This window comes from Salmo salar, chromosome 07 (genome assembly GCF_965601325.2).
Source record: "Salmo salar chromosome 07, fSalSal1, whole genome shotgun sequence".
Taxonomy (NCBI): domain Eukaryota; kingdom Metazoa; phylum Chordata; class Actinopteri; order Salmoniformes; family Salmonidae; genus Salmo; species Salmo salar.
Window position 1 is genome coordinate 28942466 of NC_138297.1, and position 15727 is coordinate 28958192.

General features: G+C 42.8%; 1 protein-coding gene across 1 annotated transcript; it reads right to left on the reverse strand.

Annotated features, from left to right (window-relative positions):
- Window positions 1-1020: 1020 nt before the first annotated feature.
- On the reverse strand, window positions 1021-14616 carry LOC106609000 (leukotriene B4 receptor 1). The gene is made up of 5 exons (XM_014207319.3): window positions 13663-14616; window positions 11790-11846; window positions 5165-5724; window positions 4566-4836; window positions 1021-4409 (listed from the first exon to the last, which is right to left on the reverse strand). The coding sequence occupies exons 3-5, from the start codon at window positions 5662-5664 to the stop codon at window positions 4020-4022; spliced, it is 1161 nt and encodes a 386-aa protein (XP_014062794.1). The 5' UTR covers window positions 5665-5724; window positions 11790-11846; window positions 13663-14616; the 3' UTR covers window positions 1021-4019.
- Between the last annotated feature and the right edge of the window lie 1111 nt (window positions 14617-15727).

The window sequence follows — 15727 nt, forward strand, 5'->3', positions numbered from 1 at the left end:
CAATCACTGGACACTTGAATAAATGGATTGCTAGTCACTTTAAACAATGCCACTTTAATACTGTTTGCGTATCTTACATTACTCATATCACATGTATTTTATACCATCTACTGCCCCTTGCCTATGCCGCTTGGCCATCGCTTATCCATATACTTATATGTACATATTCTCCTTCACCCTTTTAGATTTGTGTGTATTAGGTAGTTGTTGGGGAATTTTTAGATTACTTGTTAGATTTGTGTGTATTAGGTAGTTGTTGGGGAATTGTTAGATTACTTGTTAGATATTACTGCACTGTTGGAACTAGAAGCACAAGCATTTCGCTACACTCGCATTAACATCTGCTAACCATGTGTATGTGACCAATAAAATGTGATTTGCATACTTCTCTAAACTTTGACTTACCAGCACCATCACCCACTTTCCCCAAGGCATCTGAACTTACTATGTCCCTATGCTCAACTTACCCCGTACCCAGGGTAAGTTGTGCCAAGAGACATTTTTGTTGTTGTTGGAAAGGCTATGTTTTCAAAACTGTTATGTTTACATGAATTCTGGTTATTTCCAAGGATACAAAACATCCTGAAATATATGTAGATATCTTTGTTAGGAATATAGTATTTCCCTTGATGTAGTAATACTGACTGTAAAGACTTGCTCAACTTACCCCACTCTCCCTTACTATTAACACCTAAAATACAAAGTTATCTAATGCATCCCGTTTTTGTTTGTTACAGTATGCTATATTTGTTAAAGTTAGTCACTGTATGTGATGTTTTAGCATCTGTGTGTTGAAAGCATTTGAATAATGGTGCATCAATAGCTGGAAACTGTTCCACACTGCTTCGCCTGCCGAGATATTTTGTAATAATTAACTATAATTATAATAATGAGATCATCATGCAAATTTGAGTTTCCAAACACAGCTCAAGTCATTGGGATAAGTTGAGCCATTTTTTACATTCAGTATGTCAGTAGTTGCTAGGAGTGGTGGTAGGAGTCAGGCGCAGAGAGCAGAGGTAAGGAACTTTGTGTTTATTCCAACAAAACACAACACGATCGACGCCAACACAACCGGCGTGAAAAATGCAAAGTGCCCAGAACCACAGGTACACAGCATGCATAAACAAATAACAATTGTCGATCGCCAGCACATCCAAATACAAAACACAACCTGACGCTAAATAATCCCGCACAAACCTGGGCGGGCTAAACAGGCTTAAATAACCAAAAATCAAAAGAACCAAATGAGGAACAGGTGCAAACAATAAGACATACCAAACGAAAAGGAAAAAGGGATCAGCGGCGGCTAGTAGGCCGGTGACGACGACCGCCGAGCGCCGCCTGAGCAGGCAGGGGAGCCACCTTCGGTGGGATTCGTGACACAGTATCACCCCGTCAAGGTAAAGATAGTATTCTTTCTAACAAAGATATCACTATATTTTTCAGGATGTTGTATATCCTTGGAAATAATCATAATCCATGTCAATATTACAGTTTTGAAAACATAGCTTGTATAAAAAAAAGTGTTATTTTGGCACAACTTACCCTGGGTATGTATGGTGTAAATTGATCTGCAGGAAGTGGTAAGTTAAGCTGCCTATAAAAATCTGTACTGAATAAAATATTACCACGACCCTTTTAAAACCATGTCTATCTTTATTTCCCAAACACTTAGCAACAGAATTACAATCACTTTTTTCTCTTTTAATAATTTAAGCATATTTTAACACAGGCTAAATGCCTAACAAACACTTCTGTACTTTTTTAAACACTTTTAACATAGGCAAGGCCCTGTTGTTACCTCACATCCCAGTGATAATGCCTTGCATTACGCATGAGAAGAAAACACTTCAATTTGCTCAACTTTCCATTGGCTCCACTTACCCCAAGACAAACATTGACTATATTAGCCCACACAACTAAAATGATGCACTTTCATGCTAGATTTAGGACCTCATGTTGAAGCTTATAGAGACCACAACTGATGTATAGAACAATCTGAAAATGATCTACTTTGGTTTAGATACAAGCATCATGAAACCTCTAACACAATAAATTCATTTGACTTGGTGAAAATCTGTTTTTTGGACCTAACTTGCTTTTCCATGTGGTTCCTTCCTTCATGTACACCATACAATTATGACTTCTTTCTAAATATTGGGTCAAATTATTAATTTTGTGTATGGTATCCTAGAAACAAGGGTGGCTCAATTTACCCCTTTGGCTCAAATTACCACACTCTCCCCTCTACCTTGCATGTAAGTCTCTAGAACAATTCCTTCCCTTCTTCCTTGAAGAAATCACTATACACTGCGTGCACAATTATCAGGCAAGTGAGTATTCTGATCTTATCATTATTTCTATTCACATTTTCGAACTCCAAACCATATAAACTTGAATGCTTATTGGATTTAATCATTTTCAGGTGATATGTATTTGTGTAATGAGGGAGGGTGTGGCGAAAGGAATAACACCACATCAAGGTGTGCATAATTATTAGGCAGCCTCATTACCTCAGGTAAAATGGGCCAAAAAAAGAGATTTAACTGACACTGAAAAGCCAAAAATGTAAAATGCCTTTCAGACGGATGCGACACTCTTTAAATAGCTAAACTATTGTGGCATGACCACCGGACAATCAAACGTTTTGTTGCGAATAGTCAACTGGGGTGCAAAAAACGCATGGGGAAGAAAAGGCGCAAATTAACTGCAAAAGACTTGAGAAGAATTAAACGTCAAACTACCAGGAACCCATTATCCTCCAGTGCCACCGTATTCCAGATCTGCAACCTACCTGGAGTGTTCAAAAGTACAATGTGACAAGTGCTCAGAGACATGGCCAAGGTCAAAAAGACTGAAACAAGACCACCACTGAATAAGATTCACAAGTTGAAGCATCAAGATTGGGCAAAGAAATACCTGAAGACAGATTTTTCAAAGGTTTTATGGACAGATGAAATGAAAGTGACTCTTGATGGACCAAATGGATGGGCCCGTGGCTGGATCAGTAATGGACACCGGGCACCACTTTGAGTCAGGTGCCAGCAAGGTGAAGGAGGGGTACTGGTATGGGCTGCTATCATTGAGGATGAGGTAGTTGGACCTTTTCGGGTTGAAGATGGACTGAAACTCAACTCCCAAACCTACTGCCAGTTTCTGGAAGATTCTTTCATCAAACAGTGGTACAAGAAGAAGTTCTAGAAGGCCATGATCTTTATGCAGGACAATGCTCCATCACATGCATCCAAGTACTCCACTGCTTGGCTAGCCAGCAAGGGCCTCAAAGATGCCTGAATAACGACCTGGCCCCCTTCCTCACCTGACTTAAATCCTATTGAGAACTTGTGGGCCCTTCTCAAACGTGAGATTTACACTGAGGGAAGACAATAAACCTCTTTGAACAGCATTTGGGAGGCTGTGGTTGCTGCTTCTGCGAAAATTGATCGTGAACATGGATGGAAGGCTCATGGCAGTTCTTGAAAATAAGGGTGGCTATATTGGTCACTGAATATTTTTGAAAGGCCAAAAATTTTATATAATTGTAATTTTGTGTTACTTATCTGTTACACTTACTCTAAAAATTGAGAATCAACAAGTGAGTTGAGAGAAATTATTTTTGTAATTTAGTTGCCTAATAATTCTGCACACTAATAGTTGCCTAATAATTATGCACACTTATATATTTCCCTGAGAAAGACAAAACTCACTTTTCCTTTGTTAAACATTCAAGTTTGAGGTTCAATAACATTTTGGATTGACTGAGAGCATTGTGTTTGTTCAACAATAAAATGAATCCCGAGGAATACAATTTGCCTAACAATTGTGCACGCAGCGTACTGACTCGATTTGTCAACAGGTTAAAACTTTATTAAGGACATTTTATAATATTGTTATCCAGAAATTGAATGGAGGCAACCACAAACACTAGCTATAAAGCACAAATTGTATCAAAGATCTGTGAAATACATTAAATACGGTTAACCTATGACTAGTACAGTAGGCCACAAAAAGTAACACTATTCCATCTGATCATTGGAGGTCAAAGTCTTGAGCTCTGGCTTGGACTTAACCTTGACCTCAACTTCCTGCAGCTCCGTCACACTATTCCCACCCCCCTCCTTCCCCTTCCCCGACCACCCCAGCTTGAGTGACAGCGGGGCTGAGGAACCACTCCGACTGGACTTTGTGCTGCGGGTAAAGGAGGCAGAGGTCCCTCCCTCGATGTTGGTGCCCTCGAAGAGCTTGGCCATGAAGCTGAGGCCGGCCTGGCGGATGTGGGAGCTGCCGGCAAACACGTACAGCACAGGGTTCACGCTGCTGCTCAGGAAAGCGAGCGCTGTGACGTTGGGACGGGCCACCGCGGCTGCTTTAAACAAACTGTCGTTACCACCAAGTAGACCAATCACCTGAGAGAGAGAGGGAAAGAGAGAGAGGCAAAGAGTTGAGAGGTAGATACAAGAGAGGCAGATGGGGCTTATACCTGTTATTATACCTGTACGACACAAGAAATTAACTGCTTAATAATGTGCAGTACCTTGAAATATATTGGCAAACTCTCATACCTGTAAGATGTTGACCACGTGGTAGGGCAGCCAGAAGAGAGCGAAGGTGCCGATGATGAGGAGGATGAGACGGTTTCCCCGTCCCTTGTGCTGGAACATGGCCCTGCGTAGTCCACAGATGACGGAGGTGTAGCAGACGATGATGAAAGTGAAGGGGAGGAAGAAGCCCAAGACGGTCTCAAACAGGTACTGGAACACCTGGTGACCCACACTTTTCCAGTGGTACGACATGCAGATGGTCATGGAGCTGTTCATGTGCAGCTTCAGGTTACTAGATAGGTAGGTAGGTAGGTAGGTAGGTAGGAGAGAGAGAGAGAGAGATTTTACAACATGAAGTAGACATGATGGGTCTCATGGATGTTCCCCAGGACCACAGTGTGACTTGAAGGATGCAGCCATACTTCGCAGGTTATTAGAGAAGTGTTTAACAGCTCAGGAACTACAAAAAAAAACAGCCTGTAATGCAAACAAAAATCTTCAGATCAGTATTGAAGAATGATAAGCCTTTTTGTTAGTGTAAGTGTATTTTAATATTTCCTCTCTCTCATGCCTCTCTCACACACACACCCCATACACACAACCCATACACACAACCCCACCTGCGATAGAAGGCCATGGGCAGTGCCAAGACGAAAGCCAGCACCCAGATCCCCAGTAGAACAGCCATCAGGGTTTTCTTGGTCCTCATCCTCTGGGCCAGGAAGGGCCTTGCCACGGCCAGCCAGCGATCCAAGCTCATCAGGCTGATCAGGTAGATGGACACGTTCATGTTGACACAGCATAGGTAGTGTACCATTTTACAGGCCACTGCCCCGAACTCCCAGCCTCGCCCGCCTGCCAGGAAGCGCAGGAAAAGCGGGGAGCTTAGCAACACCAACGCGTCGGCCACGGCGAGGTTTAAGACGAGCAGGCAGGTAACTGACCGCTGCCTCACACGGCACAGCACCGACCACACAACAAACAGGTTACCGGGGAAACCGAAGACGAATGCTAGGACCAGGATGGAGATGCCGATCTGGTTTGATTGATGAGAAAGGAGAGGAGGCGAGAGGAGAGGGGGGCTGGGGGGGGCAGCGGAGATGGAGAGATCTGATGCCATTTAGGGAGGGAATTGAAGAATCTGTGGTTTGTAGAACTTTGGGATTAGCAGTCCTCACTACTGTTGAATAGAATGACCAGAGAAATAAGAATTAGAACACATGGTATGAAATATAGCTCTATGAATATAAGAGAGAGAGAGACACAGAATGAGAGGACAACAATGGATATTACACAATTCCTGTAGAGAGTATCAATCAAATGTATCCATAAACACTTTTTCATCAACATACAGATGTCACAAAGTGCTTTATGGTTATCCAGCCTAGACCACAAAGAGCAAACAGAAGCTCTGCTTTTGCTACTGGCATAGTTCAGTAAAGGCACTTGCAGAAGTTGTACACACAGGGAAAACATTTTGTAGCCTAGGGTTTGTGAAAAATGTGGCCTTTATAAACGCATTTCATGCAATTCTACATAATTTTAATCAAAATGACAGGCTACTTTGACACTAACAAAGTAAGAATCTGAGATCAATAAAAACGACCTTGTCTTCAATACATCAATAGGCTAGACCTAGGTGTGTGGAGACACATGTTGTACAATACCAGGAGGAAATTATAATCCTAAAAAAGCTTTCCAGGTTCACTCACTGGCGATGTGCTCGTGGTAAAACGTATCTCTTGTTTTACTTGGTAAACAATGCTGTTTGCTCAATAGGCCTATTTGGAAGTTGAAAACTTGGTAGCCTACAGACAGAATAGTCTTCTCTTTTCAACAGAATTAATTTGCTTTCCAACCTGTATTTTTGCCACGATTGTATCTGAAATATCGGTAAAGGCCTATTTTGGCTGCATGACTGACAGATTTTCCACGCGTTCCCAACTGTAAACTGTTTTGGCTGCATGACTGACAGATTTGCTGCGCAATCCCGACTGTAGGCATGCCTGGTGATTGCCCAGCTAGCAATGAGGAATCGGCCCAATTGATTGTATCAGCCCAGGAATCGGGTGTCAGACTCGGCACGGAATCAAAATGAATGACTGCCCAGAATCGGCCCAAGTACATCGGGCCGTTTCCGTCTACCGGAATTCAGCCGACTTTGCCATCATCTTACCAGAATCCCCCCAGAAGCAGCCCGATGCACATTTAAATAAATGTATACAAAATTACCTGATTTAGTCATTTTAAATATTACCATTATACATACAAAACATCTTGTGTCGGAGGAAACACCATACACCTGGTGACCGTGTCAGCGTGCATGCGCCTGGCCCGTGATAGGAGTCGCTACAGCGCGATGGGACAAGAACATCCCAGCCGGCTGGCCAAACCCTCCCCTAACTCTGGCGACGCTGGCCATATGTGAGTCGTCTCATGGGTCTCCCGGGTACTGCCGACACGGGTCTCGACCCAGCATCTGTAATGCTTATCAATTGCCCTGCACAAAGTATCAAAATACTACACAGGACTCTTAAATAATTTTATTTAAATGTTAATTGTATTTTTTTTATCACTGAAACATTGTAGCTCAGTTGGTAGAGCATGGTGTTTGCAACACCAGGGTTGTGGGTTCGATTCCCACGGGGGGCCAGCACAGAAAAAAAAAAAAAAAATGTATGAAATGTATGCATTCACTACTGTAAGTCGCTCTGGATAAGAGCGTCTGCTAAATGACTAAAATGTAAATGTAAATGTAAAGCAGCCCGTGTAATCATCTGCCAGAGAGTAGTCCCAATCGGCCCGAGCCCCAAGTAATACATTTGGGCCAGATAACTACTGTATCACCGGAAACGGCCTGAGCCCCAAGTAATATACACTGCTCAAAAAAATAAAGGGAACACTTACACAACACAATGTAAGTCCAAGTCAATCACACTTCTGTGAAATCAAACTGTCCACTTAGGAAGCAACACTGATTGACAATACATTTCACATGCTGTTGTGCAAATGGAATAGACAACAGGTGGAAATTATAGGCAATTAGCAAGACACCCCCAATAATGGAGTGGTTCTGCAGGTGGGGACCACAGACCACTTCTCAGTTCCTATGCTTCCTGGCTGATGTTTTGGTCACTTTTGAATGCTGGCGGTGCTTTCACTCTAGTGGTAGCATGAGACGGAGTCTACAACCCACACAAGTGGCTCAGGTAGTGCAGCTCATCCAGGATGGCACATTAATGCGAGCTGTGGCAAGAAGGTTTGCTGTGTCTGTCAGCGTAGTGTCCAGAGCATGGAGGCGCTACCAGGAGACAGGCCAGTACATCAGGAGACGTGGAGGAGGCCGTAGGAGGGCAACAACCCAGCAGCAGGACCGATACCTCCGCCTTTGTGCAAGGAGGAGCAGGAGAAGCACTGCCAGAGCCCTGCAAAATGACCTCCAGCAGGCCACAAATGTGCATGTGTCTGCTCAAACTGTCAGAAACAGACTCCATGAGGGTGGTATGAGGGCCCGACGTCCACAGGTGGGGGTTGTGCTTACAGCCCAACACCGTGCAGGACGTTTGGCATTTGCCAGAGAACACCAAGATTGGCAAATTCGCCACTGGCGCCCTGCGCTCTTCACAGATGAAAGCAGGTTCACACTGTGACAGACGTGACAGAGTCTGGAGACGCAGTGGAGAACGTTCTGCTGCCTGCAACATCCTCCAGCATGACCGGTTTGGCGGTGGGTCAGTCATGGTGTGGGGTGGCATTTATTTGGGGGGCCGCACAGCCCTCCATGTGCTCGCCAGAGGTAGCCTGACTGCCATTAGGTACTGAGATGAGATCCTCAGACCCCTTGTGAGACCATATGCTGCTGCGGTTGGCCCTGGGTTCCTCCTAATGCAAGACAATGCTAGACCTCATGTGGCTGGAGTGTGTCAGCAGTTCCTGCATGAGGAAGGCATTGATGCTATGGACTGGCCCACCCGTTCCCCAGACCTGAATCCAATTGAGCACATCTGGGACATCATGTCTCGCTCCATCCACCAACGCCACATTGTACCACAGACTGTCCAGGAGTTGGCGGATGCTTTAGTCCAGGTCTGGGAGGAGATCCCTCAGGAGACCATCCGCCACCTCATCAGGAGCATGCCCAGGCGTTGTAGGGAGGTCATACAGGCACATGGAGGCCACACACACTACTTAGCCTCATTTTGACTTGTTTTAAGGACATTACATCAAAGTTGGATCTGCCTGTAGTGTGGTCTTCCACTTTAATTTTGAGTGTGACTCCAAATCCAGACCTCCATGGGTTGATAAATTGGATTTCCATTGATTATTTTTGTGTGATTTTGTTGTCAGCACATTCAACTATGTAAAGAAAAAAGTATTTAATAAGATTATTTATTTCATTCAGATCTAGGATGTGTTGTTTAAGTGTTCCCTTTATTTTTTTGAGCAGTATATTTGGGCCAGATAACTCACACCAGAATCGGCCCGAGCTCAATCCCCACATCCTAGGCATAAGTAATACTGCCGAAGGCGGCCCAGACTCGAGCCACATGACATAGGGCGGGTCTGACTCTCAGATGAGTGCCCCAGCTCTCAGCCGGAATCGGCCCAGATCCACTGTGCTAGCTGTGTGTGCTACACACAAGCCACAACTAGGCAATTTTGTTAAATAAACTATTAATCATCTGTGGCCAATTTATAGGCCTACACCTGATGTAGTATTCGGAATTATTTCAATTATTTCTGAACTGACAGCAGTAATTCTATAATTTTGACAAATGTATTACAATTTATCAGGGGTGCAAGTGGCACCTCCAGAATCCTTCACGCACCTATGATTCTATAAGGAAATAAATGACAAAGTGCAACACTGGAGAGATGAGAGTTGCAGGCTCATGTTTATCAGAGTAGGTAGAGAGAAAGTGAATCTCATTGTAGTTTTGTTAAATAAAGGTCAAATAAAAGAAGAAAAAATTGTGCGAGATATAGGCGAGCTACTCTCTCTCTCCCGACAGCAATGGTTACACGTTGTTCTATATAGGCTACAATGTTGAGCAAATCAAAAACCCGGTCCAGCCCAACAAGAATCAATTATCAGGCACGTTTTCACAATACATTTTTTAGGGGGCAGCCAGGAAACTGCCATAGGAGTCAACTTGAATTAGACAAATTTTTACATTGCAAACAGTGGAAATCAGGGCTGCAACTTTGGTTTTATAAGTGGGGGGGGGGGGGACATAATAATGCAAAAAATATATATACCTTTTTTTAGGAGGAAGATCAGCTTTAATATTGCAGATAAATTGTGACTTCCATCAATGTAATTGTCCGCATCATTTCCAATCCCCCATATATTTTTGGGTAAATATATACAGTACCAGTAACTGTCCAAACTTTTATATATTTTCCTTTATTATTTTTCTCTAACCCTACCATCCCTCCCCTACCTGGAGTAAACTAATGGACAACAACACTTAGGCTTCTACTTCCAGCTTAAACATACTATATACATTTTACGGACACAGTATATTTTACAATAGTTATCTTTTGTTTGTTTTTAGTCCCATCCTTCAGCTCCAAACAACCCCTCCCATCTCTCTGTGAACACCATCCAGTTTTTCGATATCTATTTGCCATATATTTTTCAACTGTGCTGTGATGTTTTACAAAAGTTCTGAACCTTTCCTATTCTCATAGATTCGACATATTGTAAATAAAAAAAAAGATTTTTGCTCAGAGTATTATTATATTATTGATCGATTGACTATTACTTTTTAAATCACCCAGCAGTGGTATTTGTAGTAGGGAACATAACTTGACAGGGGTCTGGGGGCCCTCCCATTTTTTGGGGCATCTAAAGCGCATTTCTACACAATCTAATATGACCCATTTCCCTTCTAGCCATCTCAATGTAGAACAACAAAAAGTAAGCAAAACTTCCCACAGTCATCAAGCTAGGTAAGTGATTGACTGAACTAGATTCATGATAATTCAATAATCAGTAGCCTAACAAATGAACAACTCTTACAAATAAAGTGCAAAGACAACTTTTGATTGTCTTTAAGACATCCTCTATAACAAATTTCAGCCAGACCGCCCAGCCAACCCGAGCCGCCTACACTCACGACACCACCAGTCTAGTCAATAACTGAGTTCTCTCCCCAACACAACTTCCTTCACATCTTTTTTTTATGTCTCAAGGGAAAGGTTTGGAAAACAAAGGCAGAATGAAAACACACATACACCTACACATTAAGACACAGAAACAGTGTACCCTCCATATAATTCATATCATAGGCCTAATAGTACTGTAGAGCTCTTTTCACTTGTACACAATATAGCTGGGTCACCCCGTCCTGCCCTTAAGGGTCCACGGCCCTGTAGCGCCCCAACCCAACACAGCCCAATCAGCTTTAGGATCTTAGTGAAACGTTCATTATTGTTTTCAGAGGTGTGTTAGGCCAAGGCCAGAGTGACAACAGTACAACAGACCCCCAGGGCCAGGACTGAGCAGCCCAGCAGCTAGGGATTGCCTAAATCTCCTCTGACGTGGACATGTTTTCAATACAGACTCCTTTTGTCGTACAGTATTCCATATAAGGCATCCAAATCTTATGAAAGTTGCACAGTATACCCTTAATCTTAAAACAAATCTAGTGATACTGTACATAACTTGACATTTGTTCCATACATTGTGGAAGGATAACTAACCTTCCAATAAATGGCAATGCATTTATTAGCCAGAATAAATGCTAGGTTACACAGTTTCGTCTGATAACAGTCTCCAGTATAAACATTTCCAAGCAAACAAAAACATGGAGAAGGGAGAATCTGTAGACTTGCTGAGATAAAAGAACATAGTATTTGGCAGAATTCAGTCAGCCTTCACAAGACCATAACATATGCAAAGATGTCTTCTTTTGTGTTTTACACCTCCAACAGAATAATAGAATTTCAGTTTCACTGGCATATAGTACATGCTATAGATGGTCTTAAACTGCAGTAATTTATGTGTGAGATGATATGAACATGACTGGGCATTCTAACAGATCTGTATTCTCTCATCATTACCAGTAGCGTCTCCCAGGTCTTCCTCACATTTTTGTTTTGTGTCATCGGGAAAAGCCTCCATCAACCCTTGATACAGTTTGGAAATCAACTTTGGAAGTTTGTCAGACTGCCTTAAAATAGCATCTGGCTTGTCCAGTGTTGACTGGACAGAGAGAAAAAAGTGTTGTATCTCCTCACCTCTGTCACAGACTGGTCGTCCCTGGCTGCTGAGACTCCTGTCACCATCTGATCCTCCTAAAATGAGGCATGACAAAGAATTACCTTGGTGTACATTTATACATTATATTACCCAAGAATAAAATCAATGGTTCAACCATTGAAATTACCATTATCCCCAGATCCCAGACTGTAGCTTTAAACTTCATCTGCTGTCCTGTAGCTACTGTAGGTCTACCCGTCAATTCAAGATGGAACTTTGTATCAGTCACTGAATATACTGCAAAAATTCACCTGTGCTCCGTAGACTGGTCTTCCCTGGCTGTCTGACACTACTGGGACCCCTGTCACCATCTGATCCTTTTAAGGCATGATGTGCATAGTGTTGTGTACTGACTGCACTAGAGGGCTGCATTTCCGTGGCATGCCTGCGGGTCCCGATTTTTCATGCTGCAGGCGGGAGCGGGCGGTCAGACAACTTCTTTGGGATTAAAATATTTTTGTTGTCCCACAGATTATTTTGAAATGGTCCTCTTTCTGCTTTGTATACATTAGCCTACATACTGTATGCGTTAGCCTAAAAACAATTTTTTTGCATTATTCATACATTCAGAATCCGGTGCTTCACCTTCAGTAGCCTACCTCCCCTAGTTGGGCATGAGAGTTCAAGTGCGCCTAGTATGTGTTGTCTCGCTGAAATAGTAGGCTGCCTACATGGGTGGAGAATCACGTGTCAGTTAACTTGAATATGAAATTAACTTAAATATGATTAGACTGTAGTTTACTCCAGTGTCTGCTAATAAATATTGATAATGAAAAGAAGTGGAGGGCACTCAACCAACACGAGTAGAAGTGCAATCAACAAATGTAATCATGATTGAAAAGGCACAACAGGCACATAGGTTAGTCTACTACGGTGAGTGAGCGTTGTGCCTTTTCATTTTCAATAAGTATGGAATACCCATTTATTTGTCTCTGCCTGCAAATCGTCCTCCTAAAAAGGTAGCCATTAACCTATAGTACTATGCAAAACGTAGGAAGTGTAGCTTATTCATTCACCTCAGTCGAGAGGGGATGAAACATTAACTAATGTTACATGTCAGTTACAAAACTAGCTCAGCACTGCGAATAAACACTAGTTTAGTTTTTTGCTGTTAAGTTAATGAGCAGTTACCTTGCCAGGAAAAGGCACATCAGTCAACTAAAGAGTAGCCAGTTTCTGTTCCTTTTACAACTCGGTAAAAGAGTGCAAAGCATTCACTGAACTATACTCAACTCCCCTGTGCTGGTCCAGCTAGCCTTCCAGAAGCTTTGCCTTCACACAGCCTGGCAGCCCACTCTGTGGTGTCCACGTGGTCCTAAATCCAGTCGGATAAACACTCCAAACAGCCTACACGGCAGTTCGGCGGCATCCGCATGGTCCTAAAGCACACCGTTGCCTTGTTTTATATCACATTCCAATGATAAAACAGTCAGTTGTCCCCCGTGAAAGTTGCATCCCTGGTGGAAATGATTTTTCATGCCATGAGAGTTACCGGATGATGGCAAATGGGTTCCGGAATAAAACAGTCCCAAATTGAGAGGTTCCGGATCCTTTTCTGGCAAGATCTGGCTCCAAATAAGCACTGGACAAAGGCCAGAGGGACTTGTTTACAGCTAGGTCCCTGTGGCTGTATTTCCATTAAGCACTAATAGGCACGCAAAGATCATGTACTTATCTTCAACACATCATCACATACAGTCATACATGCAGATGGACATCATCACATCGTCACAAACAAGGGAAAATGAAACACACCTCCCCTCCGAAACGTTTCATTCTGGACACTATACACAATGTTTGTATCAACAAATATAAAAAATGTATATTGGCTTCACACTTCACAATGCTGACCTTTATGAGTTTGTTCACTTGTGGAGTTATCTTCGTTTTACCATTGATCTTCTCAGAGCAAATCCACAGGAAGTGCATTTGTTGGCTATTTTGTAAATGTTTTATCTGTCCGTCTATCTAACCGCCCGTCCGTCCATTTGCCTCCACGTCTCAGTCTTCCTTCTCTCCTCTCTTTCCTCACTCTTGTACTCCTTCTGCCATTATTGCATCATGTTCTTGAACGTAAGAGAGGGGAAGCACAGGGGATATGACATCGCCACAAATAAGGAAGGAAGTCTGTGCTCATCCCATTTGACCATGTTCAAATGCGATGATATCCTTCTGTTCCAACCTGGTCATTTATGTTGACCCATCCTATTGCATTAAGCATATGCAATAACGTAACGTGTCATATATCCGTCATACTGTAAAATATCCATCTGTCTTTGTAGTCTGTCTGCCTTACTCACCTGCTTGCTCTCCTTATTTCCCATCCCACCGGGCACACAATGGGTGAATCAACATTTGTTCCACGTAATTTCAATGAAATTACATTGAACCAACATGAAATAGAGTTTGAATTGATGTCTGTGCACAGTGGAATATTTCAAGTTGGTGGGAATTTAGAAGAATGTGGGGTTCCCTGCGTGGTGGGAGAGAGGGGGACCTGCTTTGATACTGCTATTCAATGAGATGTTTTACTTTGTTGGCATTTGGAATTTTGCTACAGTTGAAGTCGGAAGTTTACATACACTTAGGTTGGAGTCATTAAAACTTGATTTTCAATCACTCCACAAATTTCTTGTTAACAAACTATAGTTTTGGCAGGTCGGTTAGAACATCTACCTTGTGCATGACAAGTAATCTTTCCAACAATTGTTTACAGACAGATTATTTCACTTATAATTCACTGTATCACAATTCCAGTGGGCCAGAGGTTTACATACACTAAGTTGACTGACAGCTTGAAAATTCCAGAAAATGATGGCATGGCTTTAGAAGCTTCTGATAGTCTAATTGACATCATTTGAGTCAATTGGAGGTGTACCTGTGGATGTATTTCAAGGCCTACCTTCAAACTCAGTGCCTCTTTGCTTGACATCATGGGAAAATCAAAAGAAATCAGCCAAGACATCAGAAAAGAAATTGTAAACCTCCACAAGTCTGGTTCATCCTTGGGAGCAATTTCCAAACGCCTGAAGGTACCACGTTCATCTGTACAAACAATAGTACACAAGTATAAACACCATGGGACCACGCAGCCATCATACCACTCAGGAAGGAGACGCCTTCTGTCTCCTAGAGATGGACATACCTTGGTGCGAAAAGTGCAAATCAATCCCAGAACAACAGCAAAGGACCTTGTGAAGATGCTGGAGGAAACAGGTACAAAAGTATCTATATCCACAGTAAAACAAGTCCTATATCGACATAACCTAAAAGGCCGCTCAGCAAGGAAGAAGCCACTGCTCCAAAACCGCTATAAAAAAGCCAGACTACGGTTTGCAACTGAACATGGGGACAAAGATCGTACTTTTTGGAGAAATGTCCTCTGGTCTGATGAAACAAAAGTAGAACTGTTTGCCCATAATGACCATCGTTATGTTTGGAGGAGAAAGGGGGAGGCTTGCAAGCTGAAGAACACCATCCCAACCGTGAAGCATGGGGGTAGCAGCATCATGTTGTGGGGGTGCTTTGCCACAGGTGGGACTGGTGCACTTCACAAAATAGATGGCATCATGAGGATGGAAAATGATGTGAATATATTGAAGCAACATCTCAAGACATCAGTCAGGAAGTTAAAGCTTGGTCGCAAATGAGTCTTCCAAATGGACAATGACCCTAAGCATACTTCCAAAGTTGTGGCAAAATGGCTTAAAGACAACAAAGTCAAGGTATTGGAGTGGCCATCCCAAAGCCCTGACCTCAATCCCATAGAACGTTTGTGGGCAGAACTGAAAAAGCGTGTGTGAGCAAGGAGAGGCCTACAAACCTGACTCAGTTACACCAGCTCTGTCAGGAGGAATGGGCCAAAATTACAACAACTTATTGTGGGAAGCTTGTGGAAGGCTACCCGAAACGTTTG